A 25,497-nucleotide genomic window follows, 5' to 3' on the forward strand; every position below is an offset into this window, starting at 1 on the left:
TACATGATTACACACGTAGCATACTTGAAGACAACTGGAGACTGAAGACATCCCAAAGAGAGTAGTCAGAGAGTATATGAGTATATCAATCAACATTTTCCTTTTAAAGGTAAAAATATGAAATACATTTTTTTTTCAAACTGTCAGTTTTATACATGTAAGACGCGTTAAGCTAAGTATAAACCACCGAAATTTAATTTGCTTTATATTTTCAAGAAATCCTTGTGTATTTTAACTATTATCCTATGGTTTCTTCTAATCTAAAGTAAACAACGGTCTAATTTATGTAAAACAGGGCGACTTGTACGCTCCTTCAAAATGAAAAATCACCAATAGTATGCACAGGTAACTGATATTGGGCCCTAAAGATAAAGATAAACATTTTCAATGTTTATACTTTTGTAGAAAGATTAGTAAAATATAGATCATGAAACAATTAAGAAAAATGTTTGAAAAATCTGAAAAATTATGTATAATTTCTCCGAATGGCAATTAAATACAAAATTGCCCAAACATTTTTTATCAATTTCAATGGCAAGAAACATATACTTCCAGACCAGGCATCAGGCTAGTTCATTCTGCATTGTCACCGAAATAAGATTGAACTATCACTCAACTTTCAAAGTTTGTTATCATTATAATTTGAGAGATATCTAAAACGACAGATAGGTTAAGAAACACATTATTTTAAAGAAATCATGATTGTAGACAAATTTGATATTTGCATTTATCTAAACCTTACAACTGTGAACTTTTAATGACTAATGTTGGATTCAACAGACACTCTGATTTGTAAGAATTTATAAAATCTACACATATCATTTGTTTCAACATCCGCGTAACTCTGCATATATAACGGAGGAGAAATGGAAAGTTTATACAGCAGGCGTGCATATGTAATATGTTTCCTTTAAAAGTACTAAATACTGCAATTTTATAGAAAAAAAATATTTAAAAAATCATTTTTAATGTCATATAGAGTAAACACATCAGCCCTGTGTATTGATCAAGTACATTAATTATAACCTAAATCCCTGTACCATCAGCTTATGTGTGAGAAGCCTGCCTCGTTTTAAAGATTGATAGTACTCAGAGCATGTTCTTGTGTAGTGAATATGTTTGGAGACATAGACACAATATGCAGTTGATTACAGAATATTTCTACGTAAATAAGAAAAGTTGGAAAAGCTAAATTCATCTCGTTTGTCTTACATTCATTTCCAGAATTTACCTTTTTCCGACGTAAGAAATCCATAAATGTCCATCTCTTTACATGCACATAACATACAACTAATATACATACAGATAAGATCTTGAACTTTGACTCAATACGTTGATAATTATCAGTAAGTACTCCAGTTCATGGAATTTATTGCAATAGATTTGTAATGGAATTATTTCTCCCAGAAAAACAACTTCATTTTTTTAATGTAAGCATGGAACATCGTTATAAAAACGTTATCTTTGAATATTTTATAAAAACAATGGAAATGAAATTCAATTGTCTTTCCAGTATTTCAATAAGTACTACGTCGCAAACTGACTTGAACCATGAGTTGGCTGGAAAATTTGTTTGTTTTTTAACGTCTCCCTCCAGAATTTTTCACTCACATGGAGACGCCACCACTTACCGCTAAAGGATTGTAAATTTAGACCTATACTCAGCACTTAGGGCCATTGAGCAGTGAGGGATTTTTTTCGTTCCGACATTAACTGCGACACGGAACTTTGGTCTCTCCAGGTCTATCGCTGGACTGTTAACATGTAGTAGACTATCATTCTCTTATATTTTTAGCAGTTTTGAAAACTTTAAAGGTGAGGTCCGTTGTGTGCCATTATGGCAATAGCCATACAAGGTAGATTTCTTAACCTGATGAATTACAATAAAACATGCGGGTTAAAGTTCACGAATCTGGCAATCCTTGTTATTTATAAAATCAACTGATACCAGCAAAATATGAGCTACACTTGACATTTCTAGCTACTATATTTGCTAACACAGTCGAATAGAAAAAAGACTCGGGGAAATGTAGACGCTGCGTGTCACATTTGCATAACGAGTTAAATAAACCCTTTCTAGATGGAGATGTTCTACGAACACTATTGTTTAAATGATAACTCAGTTTTTATTAATTTTATTTATTTTGAATTACTGGTTTAACCACATACAAAATAACGAATAACCATAACGCCTAGCATATTCCACATACTTTTGGGCAAGTCTTAGCTTGTTGATTGTCTAAACAAGCAACAGCCACAAAACTAAAATCAGAACATCTCGGATCTGTATCAATACAAGAGGGCTTTGTTGTATGTACAGGTGTGTGAGAGCATAGTCCACAGGTTTTCTCACAAAGATGTCCCCTAGAGGGATCAAGACAGATCGTGGATACAAATGTAAAATCACTACAACGTGCGTCTTTGTCACAACAACCATGACAAGACGTCGTAGGCATAGTTGTGGTTGTAGTGGGTGTTGTTGTAGTAGTGGGCGTGGTTGTTGTAGTGGTGGGCGTGGTTGTTGTAGTGGTGGGCGTGGTTGTTGTAGTAGTGGGCGTTGTTGTTGTAGTAGTGGGCGTTGTTGTTGTAGTAGTAGGCATGGTTGTTGTAGTAGTTGGCGTGGTTGTTATAGTAGTGGGTGTGGTTGTTGTAGTTGTGCTAGGAAATTCTTGGTTTAAAAAATAAATACATGATTACTATTCAGTTGTTCAATAAATTTCTTTGACTATTAAAAAATCTTATGGCTTTCATTTTATTTCACCAACATATGTTTATTCGTACTTAACAACTGCATTTATTTGTACAGGGTTAAGATATCTTTAAGACAATAAGTAAAACAGAAGGATTACATTTTCACTATTATTTCAAAAATCTATGCGTTTTTATCAACTTGAAAACTTGCTCCGTTTTTAGGAGTACAATTTTAATTTTTAGATGATTTGAAGGGTTAAAAAGTGAGGCAACCTTACACTTCCAAGTTATAGAAAAGAGGAAGAAACGTAGAACTATAAAGGAAATTAGCTGGAAAATATGTACAGTGATTTAGATAAAAATATTTCAGTGTAAATGTATTTTTAAAGACAAAAATATCAAGTAATCATACGACTCGGCGTAAAAAAAAATCAGAATTAAACCTACTCGGCTGAATGTATCCTTTTGCTGTTATGAAACCGTTTACATTTGTAGCAGTGCATGTGTACGTGCCAAAAGACGTCACGTCCGCTGACAATGTCAAGGAAGGTTGGTTGCTGAGAGTAATACCATTTGGAGAAGTTGATACACCATTCACAAGCTAGACCAAATAATTCAGACAAAATTAAGTTCCCTAATAGAGTATATCAATATGCTAACAAACGTTTCGTTATATACTAGGCACATAATCATAATGATACATCGCACGCTTCCGGGTTATGCCAGACGAAAATTAAATAAAAAGTCAATTTATATAGGCACATATAATTGATGAAATATATGGAGATAACGAACAGAATTCAAGCTCAAAAGTCCATTCAAACAATACAATTCAGGAGCAGAGCAAACTCGGACCTTTGAAACATCAGAGGTGGGATCAGGAGCAATGGAGGATTGAGCATCCCCTGCCGACCCATTACACTAGCCTTGTGCTCCTTGTCTTGATCGGGAAAAAAGAAAATGTGTAGAGAACTCAGTGTAAATAATGACCTAACAATTGGTGTGAAAAAACGTCAGTCAGCGTTTGATTTAATGATAGGCTTGTATTTGCTGACAGGGTCATTGTATCGACCAAAGAATTTGCAAAATTATTACTTTGAGCGAGACTGTTAATATTCTTATTTTTTCAACTTGTTTATCAATAACTTCGTTTCAGAAATTGTTCGTACGTAGAGTATGCTCTTGTGTGAGAGATATAAGCCCCTAATGCAGGTGATTAGGGTATATTGCTACTCAAATAAGGGAAATTGACGATTAAAAAGTTAAAGTCATCACATGTGTGTCATAAAGCTTTCTTGTTAGGTTACCATTAACGTCTTTCTCTAGTAAAATATCCAAATATGAAACACAGATGCGTCAGACTCTGAAGTATCTTTTATTTGAAGCTCACTGGGATATATCGTGTCGACATATGAATGGAAATAACTATTGTTAATTGATAACTTGTCGTCGTTATATCTAGATGTCGAGTTGAATGCACAGCAAGTTTTTTTTTCCTCATTTACAAGATTTTGAATAAATTCTGCTTCATATGAATACAAAAAAGCTTTGCTAATAACGGGACGAAATTAGTACCCATGGGAAATCCGACAGATTGTTGGACGACATGGTCTCCGAAAACCACTTAGATATGGTCAATCAGTAACTACAGCATCTTTTTAATATCAACGTCAGACAACTTTTGTGTACAATCAGAATTTTTTTTCAAAAAATAATTTTGCAAATGACCAAAGACAAGGCCAGTAAATTTACAAGTTCCAATTTTATTGAAAAATGAGCTGTCATAGGTGTCAATGTCCAGAAGCCTTGGTTTTAATTTATCGTAGGGAACGATTGTATATAGAGTTGAAAAGTGGTAAGTTTTGATGTTATTTATTTTGGTGAAATTATGTGATTTCAAATTTTATAAAGGTTCCTTCGAATTTTAAAGCATCTGATTTACACCACTTCTCCAATATTCTGCACAATACTCTTCTTTTTCATGTTTGGCCCATCGCCTGGCGTTATCTTCCACATAATTCATAATACAGTGTATTTATGAAATTATGATGCCAGTTGAAAGATGTGGGATACCTAGATTTTGGCCCCTTAAAAATAAGTGATTTAAGGACGTCAATATTATCTATATCTACTTCACCAGTAATGACGTGTCCAGCAGGACTATAATTGTGGGGTGAAGAAGAACATGAACATGATGGAGGATTGTTTTAAACTTTCAATATCTAGGCGAACATGTATCTTTGCTGGTGGATAGTTAGTCCCCGAGGATACTTGTCGCTGAGTACCTATTCATTCATGGTATAAACAATCAACCGGATGTATCAGGTTTACAATAACTTTCATTCGATAACCTAGGTGATTGATTGAATATATGCTGTTTGACGTGCCATTCGTGATTTCTTTTTTTTTTTCTACTCATGAAGAGATGTCACCTGTTTCAGTTGAAGTGCCACAAATTGTGACCTATGTCTAGAGCCAACGGGACCTCGTTTTCTAATGTGTCATCCGAAAGACCCGTAATTTTTATCTGTAGTGCCGAGCGTTTGGAAATATAACAATTACTACCTATGTTAAACGTCTTTTGATTGACGCTGCCCCGGGAACGAGAATCGAAAGCAGAACCTCCGGATCACGAAACGAGCTCCTCAACACTAAGTTTCCGCGACCGGTATTTGATATACTAAATAAAAATGCTTCAATATGAACTGTGTTTACAAAATCCAGTTTATTGAAATTTGAAATAAAGTTGAACTTCAATATCTAGAACCTTGATAATTCAAATTCATTTCTTAGTTTGAAGTTAGTTGAAGTTCAAACCATTTTTTCTTTATCTATTTAATCCAAATATTTCAAATACTCGGAGATTTTCTCGACCGTCGTCGGTTTCCAGTTGACTAGGTTCTACTGTTTTAATTATTTTTGTCTATACTTGCATACAGTTAGTTGCTACCAACTAGTTTATAGAATCCATGTTTGTTAAAAAGGAAAACGATGACTTAATGAGTATAATCTTTGCTTTGAACCCCCGTTTGGCTAAAGTTCACCATCATTTTCAGAAGGAACATATTGCAGATGAAATATGACCTTATCTTATATATTATACTTCATTCATTTTAGAAAAACTATAATCAAATAAAATAAATCAAGATTGTCTTCATGTAAGTCTTGCTTGATATAGATAGTTTTCGTATGACGTATTTTCTCTCCGAGTTATTTCCCTTTGCCGCCTTTTGGTGGTCAACCTGGTAATTTTTCCTGTTTGTCGTACCAAATTTAAGGGGGTGTAGCACGAACGAATATTTGGAAAAAAAATCTTTATAACATAAAAATTATGAAATAAAGGACGCTTTATCAAATGTATATTTTTCAAAAAAAACAATGCTTCCTAACCCACAATGGCCAGTATAAAAAGTTAAAGTTGGTTGAATATAGAAGGAATATGAACATGTGGACCTCCAAAATGGCGGTCAACAGGAAATAGCTATTGCTAATTCAGGCCTTCAGAAAACTATCTATCGTGTCGCTTTTTAAAAATTAATTACAATTGGATATACTGAAAATGGACATCATTAGCTTTTCTGAAAATTCACGAAATTGCCGGTATTTGCATAACCAAAGTGGTTTGTATAGATTAAAGTTCACGTTCAGATCAATAGGATAAATGAGTCAATTAGGCTATTTATGTTCTGATCTCCTTAATTTAAAAAACATCGAATGGAATAAAAACGAAAAATGTTCCTAACATATAGATTGATACTTACCGGTTCAAAAGACCATTTAATGGTAGCGTTTGTCTTTGGATCCGCCGCACATCTAAGTGTGACACTGGTGGCCGGATCAACTGTGAAGTTATCCGGCTTCGTTATAAAGTGAGGTTTTCCTATAGAAAGAAAAATACAGTAAAACGCACTCCCATGGAACTCTTTCATAACGGCAGATTTTCTCTCTCTCTCTCTCTCTCTCTCTCTCTCTCTCTCTCTCTCTCTCTCTCTCTCTCTCTCTCTCATTATTTACTATTTTAGTAAAGGAAAATATGCATATTCCAGGTACAATATTTGACTAATCTTTTGACTTACATGTGTGTATTTCATTATAATTTGACTAATTTGAATAATGCAACTTCCTAACTTTTTTCAGAGCCTTTTTCAGAGCCAGGAGGCTGAGATGACCACGAGAGATTCTTAATCAGCTACTTACCAATCATTCTTGGAAGATACCTTTAATTATGATTTCATCCTGACAAGGACATTTATGGAACAAAAGCATATTTGGCCCCATGACCATAAACTTAGAACAGTCTTAAGGTATGTCACAAAATTAGTTATATCAGGGATTATTAGATATTTTAGATAAGTACTCATATAGCATGACTCAAAATCGCAAAGAAAATGCGCGGGAGGGGGGGGGGGGTCAGAGTGCATCTTACTGAACTACAGAACAATTAAGTTGACCTTAAGCTTTTAGCACTTAAATTGTAACTCATTAGTTAATTACTTTAATCTTAATCATATTTTATCAGATGTAATTATGGCAATAAATATAATCTTATTTTTCGTAAAATAGCTGAATGATATTTATCATTGAACAAATCATGCAAATTATTGCGCATAAATTATTGTGTGACCTTTTTGCACTAAGAAAATATCATATTTGGGGTATAAAATCAATAAAATATTTTTATCAGATTTTTTATGACTTGAGTGCTGTTCGGTTGGAGGTATCGTATTGTTTCAAATAATGAAAGAAAAAGTTTGGGTCAGTGATATTGATTTTGGGATATTGGTCAGAATGTGCGATTTTCAGGCAAAAAACGGTGTTAATTTTATCTTGACATTTTTAGTATATCTTTATTCCTTAGCAAGGTCTGTTGAGTGAATGTGTAATTTTTTTCTACAAATATCAATTGATACTTATCTTTTATATTCCTAGCATATCGTAACAGAAAATATTCTCTGAGTAAAATATGTGGGGCTAAAGGTCCAAGATATTAAATTTAACAAGATTTGTGTAGATTTGAGTAATTCTCTTGTACATATCCTTCCACCACAAGAAATAGCCCCTCATAAATCTTCCTTCTTTATGAATTTGTGAGCAGTTTTTTTTTAAATTGAATGTTGAATAATTAGCATTGTTTAATTTAAATATGTTATAAAAAATGAATTGTAATAAATAGTTTTGAAGATAAAGATTTCGACAAAACTTTTCTAAAAAGCTGACGAGTGACATACTTTAAGTCACGATTTCAAATCAACATGATTCTTGAAATAATTTTGATAATGAAACAAAATTTTCCATATGTGTATGAATTTGTGCATTACACCATCCTGCCAATTTGTATGCACATATGTAAAAAAGAACTTAAGATATTCAAAATCAAAATTTTGACTTAAGTCTGTTCTCGGGTTATGATATTGCAATTGAGGCCTGAATAAGAATTGAAATTTATTCAAATAATATATCATCTTTTTTTAACGCTTCCTTATTTGATCTTTATAACTTGAGCATCTATTATCACCTTTAATTTGCACACTAGATATTTTTACTGTAAAGTTTTCAAAATTATTTTGTGAATTATATTGTTTATTCATTCTAAAATCATATTAGCTGTTTAATTCTAGGTCATGAGCATCTGAAATCACGGAAGATTACTGGAAATAAAAAAGTTCAATCCATCATGAGTAGCCAACCTGAGATGATGTTGTGGTAATTTTTAAAGTAAAATACAATTATTTACCCAATAAAGCCAGACCACAAAGTCCTATATTGCAGTAATCATGATCACAGCACTCGTTACAGCTGCCGGAGTGTGGTAGAGAGGGGTAGAGACTTAGTGAAGAGCATACCTTAAAAGTAGCAAAAGACAACAGATTTTTTGGTCTATATAAAAGTAAACAGAAAAAAAAAACAAATTTTAAAATGGTTACAGTTTCAAGAATTTGGTTTAGAGGGTTAGAGAGCTAATAGTGTTTTGTTTTTGTTCGATAGAGAAAGGTAGAAACCTAAGTTAAGGCATACTGGAAAATAACTACAGAATAAAAACAAATTAAGTAACTAAATAATGTGAGCACAATTACGTGGGAAAAAACTAAAGAAAAGCCAACAAAAAATCCAACTGAAAATGTTCCAATTCCTATATTGTACAAGCAGACAAAACAAGAAGTGTTTATGAAACACTGATGACCCCGTATGACAACTCATGGTGAAGGTGAATGTTTTCTTTAAAAGTAGGTAAAACTCGAAGGTCAAGGTCATAAGGTCCAAAATAATGTTGCCAAGAAAAAACCTTATCACAAGAAATACACATATCCTTTCAACGTCCTGGCACTTCTGGATCCGCACGGCCGTAAGGTAATAAAACCTATATAAAATTCCGTGTTCATATAGTCAAGAGTGATTTCCTCGAGGGCAACAGCAACGTAATAAAACGGATTTATATATATATATATATATATATATATATATATATATATATATATATATATATATATATATATATATATATATATAACCATAGCGTTATAACGAGTTTTTTTTTTTTTTTTTTGTTTCATGATATATTTCACATAAACTTATCATATATTTAAGCGCAAACGTGGAACAGTTGTTCTAGAGTCGATAGATGTTCCTAATGGTTACGTTCTAGTACGCTTCGATGTAGATATGTGAAGTCATGAAAACGGTTGTAACGTATTGTGACGTTTCAATCACGTCCTCTGTTGATTATATTACGTTTCAGTATTAGCTTATGAAAAGTTGTAAAAACTGTAACGTATTAAAACGCACATTTATCGTTGTTGTAAGCAAAACGGAACTGTTTTCTTGGGTAATTTTCTCTAGATATATATTTTGTTACATAATACATATATATAACAGTATGCTTGGGTAGATTGAATTTTTTTAGTGTAGCTAAGTGTGGCACAAGACAAACTGAGATGTAAAACAAGATAAAAATACTTGTAATTATTAATGTCTTGTGGATTATGTAATATACAGTTTTTCTAAATATTTGCAAAATGTCAATTATGCAATTTTTAATCTATTTTATAAAGAAAGTTAAACCATGTTTGTGTCTGCACTTTTTGTAATAAAGATGACGTCGATGTCAATTTCATTTTTCAAATTATGTTTTCTAAAAATCATAAGACGTTATTGAATATTAAGACTTAGTGCAAAATCTGGCAGTTCTTCGGTAAAGATCCTTGGCTATATGAACCTGAAATTTTATATCCGTTTTATTACGTTGAGGCTGTCCTCCAGGACATCACCCTTGGCCACATAAACCTGGTTTTTATACAGGATTTATTACGTTACTGCCCTATAATATATAATAATAATATGAAAACCCTGGCACCAGCCCTCAGATAATAACCAATGTTAAGGTTTTTCATTAGAAAGTCAATTTCAAAAGTCAAGTTCAGACATCAAAAATATAGGTTCCCAGAGAAAGATGTCTTTAAAAGAAAAAACACTTGTAAAATATGAAAGCCCTTACTCCAACCAAAGAAGCGCAGCTTTCTGAAGAAAATTCACCAACAGCTGACAGGAGGAAAAATAGCAAAATTTATTGCTGTGAAGATAGCTTCCATTTGTTTATAAAGAAAGAGAATTTTAAATATCATGAATAAAATACGGTAGAAAAATAAACCTAGAGTAAAGGGGTAGGGTTAGGGGGTAGCTTTAAGGGTTAGGGTTATGACTGGGGTTCTTACCCTGTTATTCTGACATCCCAGGTGAAATCGAACCTCTCCTGTTGCGTGATCAGTCTTTTTCTCTGTAAAACATTGCTGGCAAAGAGAAGATCAAATACATTTCACAGATTGTAACTACCGCTGTTCCCATTCAGTAATTAACTGCACTAAAGGTGGCTGAAAGTATACTGAGAGGTGACTGAATGGAAGAGCTCTGCCATTCAGCGACTTTTCAGACCTTTTGGCGATTAGTAGACTTTAAGAAGCAATTTATTACTGTGCTTACCATTGCAAGAAAATGTCTGAGTAATCCCTTAAGAAAAATATTACAAGGTCATAAGATAACTAGAAATATAGAAAAATCTATACAACCTCTACAATAAATCTGTTAAACATTGCATTGCTTAGGTAAAAACTACTTCAAGTAATATATGCAGAAAACTCAGTTACATGAAATTGAGCAAAACGAGGTAATTCAAGAAAGTGGGGAAAACATAAAAAGGTTGCCGGGTGTTTTATATTTTTGAATAAACTCTGTAAAAATATTGTACGTTAATATCTTGTCAAATGAAAAATTACCAAATTTTCAAAAATTAATGTCAGCTAATTTCCAAATTAATATATCACCATAAGTTCAGTAATCTTTGTGAAATGAAATAATCTTCAAAATTTTCATTCAAGAGTTATATATGGCAAAAACGTCTCAGGTCAATATATTAGAAAAACCTGTATAAAGCTTTTTTTTTTGGAATATTATGAACATAGAATTTAGGGAGTATTTGATTGTCATGCAACCTTGCACTTTCAAGTATTAAATATCTTAGAAATAATATTTAGTGTAATGATATGTTTATTAAAGAATATATCTTTAATATTCAAAGAAAGCTGGAAATATGAGTTGTGTTAATTAAAGATATTAAAACTATAATCAATAAAAGTCAATCAGCTGTATTTGAGTACCATCTGCAAAGAATTAAAGTATAAGCCAACTCCTCGATCCAAAATATAAAACAGATTTTGTAATTTTCAGAAACAGTTCTTTCATTAAATAATTGCACATTTTGGATCAGGTGTTGGGCTCTATGCAAAATGTTGAACAATAGATTAAAATTTTGACCATTTTTAAGAAATTTTTCAAGATTTGGGAATACTGAGGAAATCCATGTTCACGAAATACATTGATTAGTGAAATAATAACCTCATTTTCAATATATTTGCCGTCACAAGGAATCCAAGCGATATTTAATATATTGTCAACAAAAACTGGAACAGATTTTGTTTTTTTAAGAAATACACACAGCCAAAAAAAGGTTTTAAGTGAACCTTGCTCAAATTCGAATATATCACAAATTACCTCGTCCAGGTTGCAGTACCCAGTAGTTCTGCAATCTAAAGGATCTAGAACATCTGCACACTGGTAACATTTTTCTTCCGGTCGATCACCTAAAATGAAAGTAAAATTTCAAATGCTGGTGTCTTCTTTAACTTGTTTTTGGGCTTGGTATATGTGCACAGAGCAATTCGTCCATTACTACAACACAGGAAAAAAGTAATAATTGTGAAATACATTCATAATTTTTATCATTAAAAAGTAAATGTAAATTGCTTTCGAAACAAAAACATCACTATTGTAAATTTTTGATCATTGAAAAGTTTTAATTTTTTTACACGTACAACAGCTTTGCTTGAAAAAAAAAGTCCATTGCATGAGTGAAACAATTGGAAATGACAGGAATGTTGCCCGAAGCCGAACAATGTTGTATGAGTGCCAAACACCAAACATATATTGGCCCAACTTCAGTTAATGACTGCTTTGTTCATCCTAACTAGCAAGTGATTTCATCAAAATGACTTTCTATCACTCTCTTTCATCGACTTACACCTTTGCCATTGTATCACTAATATCAACCCGATAAATATGTGCTTGGTCAATTGTTATTCAAGGCTCGTATTCTTTCAGAACTTTTACTTTATTTTCAAAAGATCCTTGATTCTCCTCTTTTTTTAATTTTACGGGAAACACCTTGACGTTAGTCCACCTCAGAGGTGTTTGAAGGAGTACAACTCTACACGGGACGCCATCTTTAATTGAAAAAGCAATCGTTCGTTTTAATATTTGGCACATCCTAAACAAAAATTTACTATAGTTTATTTTGATTTATTATAGTAAAATTAATGCTTTATTTGACTTACTATGGGAACTCAACTCTAGAACTTTTTTGAGGGAGTTAGAGCCTTTATATTTATATAATTCCATTTTAATTACATAAGCTTTCGAAATATATGTAATATGTAAATATATAAGAAGTATTTCCTTTTGAAATCAAATCCCATTCAATATTTGGCAAAAATGAAATATCAATTTAAAATTCAATTTTCAAATACTTTAATTTACTAAAGTAAAAACTTTGAAACCACAGTTAACTATTAAAGTAAATTATAGTTTAATAAAGTATATTTCTGTTAGGGTTCCGTCACACCGGAAATTCTACATTATAATTCAATTTGATGTAAGTTGGCCAATCTTTTTGACGTTTGACCAAAATCATAGATGAACTGATATGAAAATTGTTGAATTTTTACTTTACTGGTTTGATTCGTTGGCATTTTGTATGTAGTGTTTGTAGAATGAAAAATGTAATAACGATATAACAAAGCAACAATGATCTAGAGATATGTGAAGCTTAGGATATCTTCTGATTGAGTTTGGTATCAAAGAAGATGCAATGAAAAAGGTGAAGATAAGAAATAGCGAACCATCTTTAAAAAACTATAAAGAATGCAAATATGTGAACAGGGCCGAAATTCCAGAATTGGGATCAGGTACTCAGGAGGAGTAAGTATCTCCTGTCGACCGGTCACAACTGATATCTGATCACCAAAACATGTCATGATTTTTCATCAAAAATGAGATTTTAAAATCCCCTTAGTTCATCATCTCCTTCCAATCTCTGATAAACGTGTACATGTATATCAAATCAATTCTGATTTTGACAGGGATTGGCTGGTTTGTTTTTATGTACATTTAACTATCAGTTATTGTCCTTTCCAGATTTCCAATTTTGATTTCAGTTTCATGTTACAGGCCAAAGCAGCTTTTACAACACTCTGTTCCTCAAAGATGTGACTGATCAATATCCCTGGAACACATAAAATATATCTCAGTGATAACTCAGAGAAATCTCACACATATCTCAGGTGGCAAGAGAGATGGTAAAAATTCGGTTTTTAAATGGAGACCTGAATATATACCAATATGAATTTACAAGAAGGTGCAACTCACTCTTATGCGTTTATAAATACTATAAGATCTATATTTATAAACTACATATGTATAACAAAATACATAGTTTTTTATATATTGGATTACTCTTGGTATAATTTCTTTGCTTAAGTTCCACGTACTGTAACAGTCTTGTGACTATAAGCTTTTTATCAACATTATACATGTAGAATGTTCTTACCTATTCCACACAGGTGTGTATTACATGGAGTACTTCCGGCATCGGTTTGGTTTCCGCCAGAACAGCATTCGTAACAATTTGTAATGTCTCTTTTTCCCAATCCGGAATTTTTTCCAAGAATGTTCAGAATATTACAGACCTTAAAATAAGGAAAAATGTAAAAGCATTAGGTCAGGTATTCAATCTTTCTCACTGGTGGCAGTTATTTTGAACACATCTTTCTTTCTTTATCATGCTGACATTGCATAAAAAACACTTTGAATCAGGTCAAAAATTGTGTGAGGAGAAAACAAAATTAAGAAATATTTTTTCTTCGTCAGAAACGCGTTGTTCAATACCGGTATGCAAGAAAATCATGTAATTTTTTATCACAATTTAAAAAGGATGCTTTGTTATTTAGTTTTATCCTCGTTTGATTAATGCTCGGTAATGATGACTAAATCGGAATATTTTCTTTCGAGGAAATATTTCTGCTTATAACCAAAAGATTGGCGGACGTTTCAAAATCCCCCCGGAAACTAATAGCTAGCTTTCAAATAGACCTACATTTGTACCAGTCCATTTGAATATAAACGAAAAGAAACTCAACAATACCATACAGAAAAAAAAAGCTAATACACGTACGATTTGTCCACTATTTCATAAGAATCATTCCACATTCCATGTAATTATTAATCCGTCACCAGAATTTAAGAAAGCATTTATTTAGAGACCCCATTTTTGGATTGACTTCAGCCAATCTCAAATGATTCCATGTGATGCACCATGTAAATGTTACCATTTTAGCACACATGACGCGACGGACAACTTTGTTTACTATGAATTTACAGTCCATATAAATTTACCATTACATGTTAAGTACGAATGAGCTTGCCTAATGCATTTACTTTGTGTTACAATCATTTATATAGCTACATGTGAAAAAATAGTTTTCTTTCTATGCACAAGAATTTCATTAACTTCCGAAACGGAAGTACCATTTCATTTTTTCCCTTATGATTAAAGTTTCTTCGTTCAATGGTGTTTCGAGTAAATCGAACTCGTACATTACTTCTTTAGTTTATTAGGTCTTATATTCTTGGTCATTACGTAGACATCTGTCTGACATCTGAATATTACAGTTCTCGATCACTTTATTTAAAAAGAATACAGTAAAGCACGCTTATAACGAAGTACCAGGAACGGACGATTTTGCTCCGTTATAAGCGTAATTCGTTACATCCAATAAGTTAACAATATATTTTAAAGTCATGGGAAATGAAAAGCGTCAATTCGTTATAAGTGTGTTCGCTATAAGCGTCAATTCGTTATAAGTGTGTTCGCTATAAGCGTCAATTCGTTACAAGTGTGTTCGCTATAAGCGTCAATTCGTTATAAGTGTGTTCGCTATAAGCATGTTCTACTGTATGTGCTATCCTTATTTACCTACTTGCATACTGATGCAACCCGCTTCGTACACAATAGTCCCAACGTCTGTAGTAACTTTCCGTGTATAGCATCCCTTAAAAAGAAAAAAATATCAACCTCTTCCTGGAAATGCAGTCTGTAATGAAAGTTAACAAAATGAAAGTCGTACCATTTTCGTTGTAGCTGTTCATTTGGCTGCTTTCAATTTGATAACATGATTAAATATCAATTGCCAGCCATTTTGAAGGTGATTTTGATTTTGAATACTGATATAATCATGAATTAAATTTGATTTTGTCAATTTAAGCTGAAATTTAAGATTTTGGCAAACATATATGCACATTTTTGCAATGATCTCTCGATCTCTCTCGATCTCTCTGGATCTCTCTCCGATCAGATCCACCCCCAGATATTCACCTCTCCATTTCCACACTCCACAATATTGTTACAATCTGTTAGGATGGGTACTCCGCTACAGCTCAGACACCGAGGGCCCAGTGACAAGGCTGTAAGAATAAACTATACTATACAACTAAAGTAAATAATGCTTAAGCGTACATCACTGTAAAACAAAATGTAAATACAGATCTCCTAATTTATTGGACAAATGCTTTTAAAGGTAATTAATTTATTGGACTGATTTTTAATTTACAGGAATTGTACTAAATTTATACAGCGCTTTATCTGCAATGTATGTTTCCCTTGACCTACATGTATATTGTATTATTCTTGGTTGTATATTTCCTTGAGTTGTTCATTTGGATAATTATATTGTGCCATTTGTAAATATTAATCAAATGATATGATATTTTTCCTATTTAGATTTACTCCTTTGTTTACATCAAACCCCCCAAAAAAACCCAAATATTTCTTTATTTTTCATTTTTCTTCCTTACTTATAATTTCAGAAAGTTTAAAATCAAAGCAAAAGAGTGTAAATGTTTTGCAAGATATAAATACTTACATGTACTTACCTCCTTCAAGAATGCTGAGAAAAATTAAAATGTGGAGCATTCTGTCTCTATAAAAATAGAATGTAATCTTCAATTGTACAAATCATAAAACATTAATACACGATATATCTTTTTCCCCAAATGTTGAAGTCTTTAATCAAAACAGAATCAAACAGATTTCCAAATTTAATATCGATATTTGATATATGAGTTTTGATTTTTAAGGAAATTATTTCAATTGTTTTCAGTAAATATTGCTGAATGTAATAGTACTTTCATCTTATTTCCAAAACGGTACATGACTTTGCAATCGATTTTTTAAAAGGGAGAAATAAACATTGCTACTTGATAGTTTTTTCAATATTAGCCAAAACTTTCAAATTTTTTACTTGAAACAATTCAATTTTTAAAACAATTTTAAAAAAGTATTCGCATGACTGTGCATACTGTCATGAATATCATGGCAACTGAGGAACATGAATGGAAAACACGAAGTTAAATTGTATTTTACCTTGTGTTAGCATATTTATATCAAGGTTGGTGATAAAAGATAAAAAAAAAATTCATCATATTCAAAGGAAGTCGAGGTCATTTTACAACTGTATATTTATATTCAAATTATAAATCTTGTCATCTGTTTCAAATACTGTACTCTTAACTCCATAAAAATCTGATTAAAACTAATACAATGATGAAATCGTGATACATCCACAACACCATGTGAAAAAAAATATCTTATTATACTTTTGAAACTTCCCAAAACAAAATGAATGATAATTTTTAATTGTATCGTTCTTTAAATGCACTCTAGATGTACTTTTTTCAAAACAAATTAACCGGTAGAAATTATAAACATGTATCGCAAGCGTTGTAGAAATTAACTGAATTCTGTAGGAATTCAGTTATTGATATCAATGTTTGGGATTGTCCTAACAAAATAATCTTATCTATGGATGCATTTCCAAAACTTTAATGCGCTTACGTCAATCATTTGCATCAATTTAACAATTCACTATAGCAGAGCACTTTAATTTAATGTTGTACGGAGACCGGTAGGTATAGTACTGAGCTCTACTATATGTAGTCTTCTAAAAATCTTGATATCCTGTACATTGTGTAGAGCTCTCTTTCCGAATTTTTGAAAACATTACTTCAAAGGGGAAAAACACCACAGAAAGCTCGCCATATTTCTGAATTTCTCTCCGTTCTGTTGACCATTAAAACAAAATTAGCTTTACCTTTATGGAGTAGTAAATGCACTGCATGTTTAGACATCCAAATATTGGCCTAAGTTCTTCTGTATGCTATATTGTGCTTCTAAATGTTTATATGGTTAATAATCTATTGCAATTTTAAGTCATTTTGGGGAATAAATATATTTACATAATGCATAAAATACAAAATACTCACCGTCACGTTTCTGAAATCCGGTCAGAATGTTTAGCCTTGATGATCAACAGTGTGTCAATAGTTAGATTTCTTATCTCGTCACGAATATTATGGAGCATTTTAAGACGATAATAAAAGCTCTTACAGAAAATAGAGAATGTCGTTATTAAAGGAATGATAAATATTCTAGATTCTCAATTTATCAAAAATTATGAGTATAAATTAAAACTCCGTACTTATGTCCTCATGATGATTTGGCTTCTATACTTGAATGGTAATTTTCAAGTAATCAAAATGGTTTGTTTGTATTAGATCACGTGATCTCTTTATGTGAGAAAGATCATCGTATTCCAGATTATAAAACAAACTGAAAATATTTAATTTGATTAAGGGTCATTTTCTTACATGTAATTCCAATTTTGTATTTGAATGCGAAAGTGATTCTTCATTAACCACATGAAATCATGATACATTTAGATTTGAATAGCCCTCTGTGCATATCAATATAGGTCATTGTAAGAAATGTAACGATAAATTTGTTGTACATGCTAATAATAAAGGAATATAGGCACAATAAAACTAAGGAAAATGAAATCTGACCAGCACCCCTCCACCGATAGAGGGCGTGATCTAGTGACGTCACTACTTGTCGTTCTGTTGCTAGGGGTTATTGCAAGTGTCTGTGTAATATACATACAACTTGTGGGGGTTCAAAATGAACTCAATGAATTAAAACACTTACGAGACCTTGATTTGAAGGTGAGTATGATTAAGGTTTATTTTCTTTAACAAATCTTATCATCGGTGCACTACTTACAAATACATACATAAATGATCAACAATTAATTTAAGTAATTAAAGTAATTCAAGTATTTAACATGTACTAAAGTAATACTGCAATTTTTTTTCTTGCCCAGAGCTATTGAGAAAAAATGTTGATTTTGCAGTTGTAAAATACTTCAGAACTAAATTAATGAAATGAAAAAAGAGAGAAACACAATGTTTGTATAACTTTAACTAAAAAAAGCTTTCAAGTGAATGGCGAGGGTGTATTTAGAAATAGTTCCCAATCGTAAAATTGTTGAAGTTCTTGAATTAAAGATATCTCAAAAATGAGAATGTTTTTCAAAGTGGAATTATCTCTTCTTTCATATATGTCAAATATCTTGCGTACAGGTGTTCCATTTTAATACGATCTGCTTGCAATTTCAGGAATAATTTTCTTTTAGTGGAGAGAGTAAAAAAAAAAGAGTAAACCTTTCATTTTTACTATAAACATCTTAATTAAAATCTAAACTTACCCATCATTTAAAACACTGCTGTGCAGAAATTAGTTCGAATGAACGTTTTAATTTTTGCGACTTTAATTTGTGTCTTCACTTTGATAATCTTTTTAGTTGATATCATTTTTATCCCAGTTCAAGGACGAGTTTGATCAAAAGTCCCAGGAAGACCAGCAAAGTCAAACGAGGACCAGTAAAGAAAGCGTACAGAAACGACAGACTGCCAGTTCATTTGTACAAGAGCTGTTGCTTGCCCAGGTATATCTTTGTGGAGTACTCCTCAAATTCAAATCCAAGTATTTCCAATGGCCAGACATGTAGACACTTTATAAGATGTAGGATACTTTAATGGTTAATTTCTGTCAAACCGCTAACTCGTGTGGAAACGAAAGTATTGCAAACTTAAAGACCGCAAGATCTTTATTTTGAGTATATTTTTGGTATCTTTTGTTGTTTATGTTATGATATGACATGCCTTTGTGCTTAAAGAACGAAATGAACAAAAAAAGCTTTAGTTGTATGTTTTTTACGGCGTGTGCCAAGAAATATGTAATCGAGAATTTTCATTGAAATTTTATTTAATTTGGACATTCGGTAAAGACGGAGAGAGTCATGTAAGACTCTCAGACAGGCAAACCCTATTAAAAGTATAAAATATCAAACTGAGTCGGGTGCAAGATGGTCGATTCCATGCATTTGAGCGTTTTAATTTTCTCAAATTTCTTCAATTTTATGACCACAGCTAGATGTGTCTTTCTGACATAGTTTTTAAGTAAAGTTTTTATTATGACCTTTAAAGTATCCGTAATTTAGGTACGTGATGAATCCTTTTCCTCTTTTACTGGTACGTGACTACATACTATTCTACTTTGTCTGGTATGTGATTTGTAATTTTCTTCTGTCTGATACGTAACTACTACTTTTCCTCTTTGTATGGTTCGTGACTACTTTTTTTTATTTAGTCTGCTATGAGGCTAGTACTTTTCCTCTTTGGTACGTGATGAATCTTTTTCCACTAAGTCTGCTATGTGACTACTATTTGTCTTCTTTGTTTGGTACGTGGTTTGTCCTTTTCCTCTGTCTGGTACGTGTCTACTACTTTTTCTCTGGTACCTGATTTGTCCTCTTCCTCTTGTCTTGCACGTCTCTAGTACTTTTCCTCTTTGTTTGGTACGTGGTAAATCTTTATCCCTTTTTTCTGGTACGTTATTTGTCCTTTTCCTCTTTGTCTGATGACTTCTACTTTTCATCTTTGTCTGGTACGTGACTACTTCTTTTCGTCTTAGTCTGATTTGAGGCTAGTACATTTCCTCTTTGTCTGGTACGTGATTCGTCTCTTTCTTATTTGTCTGGTACGTGACAAGTACTTTTCCTCTTTGTACAGTAAGTGTCTAGTACTTTTCCTCTTTGTCCGGTAAGTGTCTAGTACTTTTCCTCTTTGTCTGGTATGTGACTAGTACTTTTCCTCTTTGTCTGGTATGTGACTAGTATGTTTCCTCTTTGTCTGGTATGTAACTAGTATGTTTCCTCTTTGTCTGCTATGTGACTGGTATGTTTCCTCTTTGTCTGCTATGTGACTAGTACTTTTCCTCTTTGTCTGCTATGTGACTAGTATGTTTCCTCTTTGTCTGGTATGTGACTAGTATGTTTCCTCTTTGTCTAGTATGTGACTAGTATGTTTATTCTTTGTCTGCGATGTGACTAGTATGTTTCCTCTTTGTCTGCTATGTGACTAATATGTTTCCTCTTTGTCTGCTATGTGAATAGTATGTTTCCTCTTTGTCTGCTATGTGACTAGTACTTTTCCTCTCTGTCTGGTATGTGACTAGTACTTTTCCTCTCTGTCCGGTATGTGACTAGTATGTTACCTCTTTGTCTGGTATGTGACTAGTATGTTTCCTCTTTGTCTGGTATGTGACTAGTATGTTTCCTCTTTGTCTGGTATGTGACTAGTATGTTTCCTCTTTGTCTGCTATGTGACTAGTACTTTTCTTCTTTGTCTGCTATGTGACTGGTATTTTTCCTCTCTGTCTGGTATGTGACTAGTACTTTTCCTCTTTGTCTGCTATGTGACTGGTATGTTTCCTCTTTGTCTGCTATGTGACTAGTAATTTTCCTCTTTGTCTGGTATGTGACTAGTATGTTTCCTCTTTGTCTGGTATGTGACTAGTATGTTTCCTCTTTGTCTGCTATGTGACTAGTACTTTTCCTCTTTGTCTGGTATGTGACTGGTACTTTTCCTCTCTGTCTGGTATGTGACTAGTATGTTACCTCTTTGTCTGGTATGTGTCTAGTATGTTTCCTCTTTGTCTGCTATGTGACTAGTATGTTTCCTTTTTGTCTGGTACGTGACTAGTATGTTACCTCTTTGTCTGGTATGTTACTAGTACTTTTCCTCTTTGTCTGCTATGTGACTGGTATGTTTCCTCTTTGTCTGCTATGTGACTAGTAATTTTCCTCTTTGTCTGGTATGTGACTAGTATGTTTCCTCTTTGTCTGGTATGTGACTTGTATGTTTATTCTTTGTCTGCTATGTGACTAGTATGTTTCCTCTTTGTCTGGTATGTGACTAGTATGATTCCTCTTTGTCTGGTATGTGACTAGTATGTTTCCTCCTTGTCTGGTATGTGACTAGTACTTTTCCTCTTTGTCTGGTACGTGACTATTATGTTTTCCTCTTTGTCTGGTATGTGACTAGTACTTTTCCTCTTTGTCTGGCATGTGACTAGTATGTTTCCTCTTTGGTAGGCTCACATTCTGGAATCACACTGTGCAAACGACAGTCGGCTGTGTGTGAGAGGTAAATGTTTCTAGTTTACATTTAACACTGCACATGTTAAACACTGCGTTATTAAACATTTTGGTGATTTCTCTTAATGAACTTCGGCCACATTTATTGACGATGTCCTTCACGTATGTACTGCACAGGTTAAACAATTTGTTATAAAACATTTGTGGTCCTTTATCTTATTGAACAAGTCTTTTGAATTTTCTTACGACGTACCTTAGATGGTCATTGACGAATATACAACTCTTAAATAATTGATTAACTTTCTTCACTTTCTTTGATGCAACTTAGGTCCAAAGGGAGAAAAAGGGGATCCGGGTCTTTCGGCCAAACCTCTGACAGTTCCAACATCAGTAACCAGCCAGTGCGCATGCTTAGGTATAGGAGAGGAAGAGAAAGTATGAATAAGCAAGGAAAGTGTTAGATCTTTTTAACATATTCTATCATCAGGTCTTCTGGCCTAAGGATCATGAAACATCTTAAGCTAAAGTCAAAAGCTGTTTATGGCAATGGAATGCTTTTGACATGAAACAGTATTTAAAAAATAAATATGTTATTCAACATCGCATCCTCAAACGGCTGTTGTCTGAATTTCAGATCACAAATGATAAATAAGTTACATATGATTAAGTCGCCCGCGTGGCGCTGTGGTTAAAGCGTTTGCTTTAGAGTCGCGGAGTAAGGAGTTGATCCTTACGTCGCTGGTTTAACTCCCACTGCGAGAGGTGGAAACCGGTCCTTTAATTGGATGAGGCCGAATAAACCGATGCACAGCGTGTCGCAGTAGGTGCTGGCACGAAAAAAGATCCCACAAGTACTGCTCAAAGGCCTTAAGTGCCGAGTACAGGTATAACTTTGCAGCCCTCACCGGCAAATGGTGGCCTCTCAATATAAGTGAAAAATTCTCGAAGGGACGTTAAACAGCAAACAAACGAATAAACATATGATTGATATTTTGACTTAAGTCTAAGTTTGTTTCATGACCAAGGGGCCTGGCTTCAATTTCCTAAAATGTTACATGTATATGTAATTTAGATCTCTGTAGCGCGCCCTCTGGTAGAATTTGTCATATTTAATTTAGGCATTTTAAATATCGAATGCGATATAATCTTTACAAATTGAAAATTCTAGCGAAAGAAAAATCATTTTTATACATGTCACAAAATGTTTAAGTGCCATCTTCTAATCAAAAAGTTTTAATTGTCAGTGAGTAATGTACTTTTTATAATAAAACTACTCTTATTAGTGAATTGAGAAATTTTGAGAGACTTTGTATTTATTTTTGTTCACGTTTCTATTATATATACATTCTATATTTCTTTTTCTCTTTTTTTTCAAAAAGAGGAACCAAAAATAGGACAACTTCTGAATACTGTAGCAAAAACCGGAGATGACGTAGACCTCAGGTGTCCGGTAACCGGAAATCCCACACCATATGTTAAATGGATTAAAAATGGTGTCACTGTTTCAAGAAAGAGTATCCTACATTTAACAAATGTAGACACAACCACGTCAGGGAATTATACATGTGTGGCACAAAACATAATCGGAACACGCACGAAAACTCTTGTTTTGAATATTCAATAAATCATAAAAGTATCTACCTGTTTAACCGTTTTCTTTATCTACCAATGAGTATCAGAACACGCAAGAAAACTCTTGTTTTAAATATTCAATTACACATAAAAAAATATCTTCAAGTTTCAAGTATTATTTTTTTTCTATCTCAAATATGTAGTATATTAAATTTGCAGGAGAATATCTATTATATTACCTTGAAAATTTACATATATTAGAGTATTAAATTCTTTTAATTTGCCTAACTGTACTGTATGTAAATGAAAATACAAGTATTTTGATATTTTTTGAAATTTTACTTAGAAGAACATTTAGCTTCTAAAGTATTTTGTGGAAGAATGGAAAAGGGGGCTATGGCCCTACACCCTTGCCCTTGGAAAGGCAGGTCTGGATCCGTGCCCTATACAATCAATCTAGATGCCTTAGGGTTTAAATCCGCGCCTTCCATCTTGACGTTGAAGTACGCGATTGACCAGCTCTGCGTTATCTATATGATCAGAGAAGTTACTCGCACCTTGTGAACGGGAAGCCTAGGTAAGTATGTTATTTTTCTAAAATTCAGACTATTTTCAAATTAAGGCTTGTTTATTTATCTATTATATTTCTTTCCTTGTACAAAGAACAAGAAAAGCTCAATATATCAGAAAAGAAAAAAAAACCTGGCCACCATTTCTCCGTTAATTAAGCGGGTGCCGTTTTATGTACAAATATGTACTTATTAATAAATATGATAATTTACGTATTGTTATCCAGTACTCTGTAGAACTGTCGATCCTTCATTTCATTGCTCCAATATCAATTTTAAAATTGGAAAATATTGCACTCTTAAGTTCTGTCGCTCTGTAGGATAGTATGCATGTAGTTTTATAAGTGCATGTGCACTGGAGTATTTATAGAATGTTTTGCAGAGAAAATATGTTTTTAAAATATTTTCTCTGCAAAACATTGTATAAATACCCCAGTGCACATGCACTTATAAAACCACATGCATACTATCCTATAGAGTGACAGAACTTAAGAGTGCAATATTTTCCATGTTATAATTTATTACAATTAAAAAAGATTTCACAATGGTATCAAAACTAATCTCTATGAAAAAAAAAATGTAAATGACACACTCATTTAAAAAATATAAAAATAAAAATCCCCTTCAACCCCCACCCAACCTCCACAAACCTATCACACTCTGCACTAGTAAGGAAACGACTTGGTATGGAATAATCTGTAAATGTAGGTACAATGTAGTTGGTTTTTAGCATTGCTTAATGTATAGATTTCCATGTTATTTGATGTAAAATGTGACTAAGAATGAGATTAGTCCAAGAGAATTCTACACAACCTGTTATTTTTCAGACATGTTGATTGCTGCGGCCCTCAGTTTGCTGTTAACAACTGGTTGAGTACATTTTACATAATATAAAAGAAATTATAAAGCCATAGTAATTTGCTAAAGGCCATATATATAACTGCTCTTTTTATAAATAATTGTTTCCTAGATGTAGTGTGCATTTATTTTTCTAAAGTATTGAATGAAAGACTTAAATACTTTTCCTAATTGTTGCTTTACTTTGTTTTCCTTTTTATGCCTATGTCAGTAATCGGAGACTCGGTTTATAGTTTTTGGTTTGCCCATCTGTCAAGCTGTTTCTTTGTCAGCAAAATATTTAACCTTTGTCATGCCATGTAAAGGGTTTCTGCTGTAACTTTCATTTTTAATGTATGTATTATCTGGTACAAGGCCTTGTTTTGGGTATCATTTTGAACTCATGACCTTGACCTTCAAGTTTGTCCTACTTTTGAAAAACTTCAGGCTTTTTTATTTAACAAGTGTGTTTCTTGTGACCAGTTTTTATTTGAGATGTCAACATATTTTTACCTTGTAACCTTGACCTTGTTATTTGACTTACTATTGAGATACTTTAACATCGGTCATAACTTTTGAACGATTGGTGCAAGGACTTTTATATTTCATATGTGTATTCCTTGTGACAAGAGTTTGACCTACTTTTGAGACACTTTGACCTTGGTCATAATTTTTTTTTAAATAAAATCAATACTTTTTACATGTACCAAAAACTATAATCAGAAATGAAATTTTTATGAGGACTGTAGCCACGTGTGTCATTATTATCATCGAGGAGCACATTTCAATATTTTTAGAAATAGATTTCAGAAAAAAAAAACATTTTAATGTTCCTTCCCAGGATATTTCTGATTAAAGAGCGGGTAAACCAGAATTACATTGTAAATGTATTA

General features: G+C 32.7%; 1 protein-coding gene across 1 annotated transcript; it reads right to left on the minus strand.

Moving 5' to 3' along the window:
- Positions 1–2,192: 2,192 nt before the first annotated feature.
- On the minus strand, positions 2,193–16,008 carry LOC133174531 (uncharacterized). Its single transcript, XM_061309643.1, has 11 exons — positions 15,962–16,008; positions 15,799–15,812; positions 15,668–15,756; positions 15,273–15,344; positions 13,844–13,982; positions 11,734–11,822; positions 10,401–10,475; positions 8,426–8,534; positions 6,453–6,571; positions 3,139–3,292; positions 2,193–2,668 (listed from the first exon to the last, which is right to left on the minus strand). Exons 1-11 carry the CDS (start codon positions 16,006–16,008, stop codon positions 2,193–2,195), a joined length of 1,383 nt encoding a protein of 460 aa, XP_061165627.1.
- Positions 16,009–25,497: the final 9,489 nt, after the last annotated feature.

Source organism: Saccostrea echinata, unplaced genomic scaffold (genome assembly GCF_033153115.1).
Source record: "Saccostrea echinata isolate AGI-Se365-2 ecotype Australia unplaced genomic scaffold, CSIRO_AGI_Sech_v1 ptg000058l, whole genome shotgun sequence".
NCBI lineage: Eukaryota > Metazoa > Mollusca > Bivalvia > Ostreida > Ostreidae > Saccostrea > Saccostrea echinata.

Bases quoted from the DNA above. Each gene is read 5' to 3' on its own strand.
- LOC133174531 (XM_061309643.1), bottom strand. From the start codon at position 16,008: ATGAACAACTCAAGGAAATATACAACCAAGAATAATACAATATACAT. The intron at 15,345-15,667 runs GTGAATATCTGG...TTTCTTTTTAAG, and splicing joins TGGAGTGTGGAAATGGAGAG to GGATGCTATACACGGAAAGT. The intron at 2,669-3,138 runs GTAGGTTTAATT...TTTTAAACCAAG, and splicing joins AAAAGGATACATTCAGCCGA to AATTTCCTAGCACAACTACA.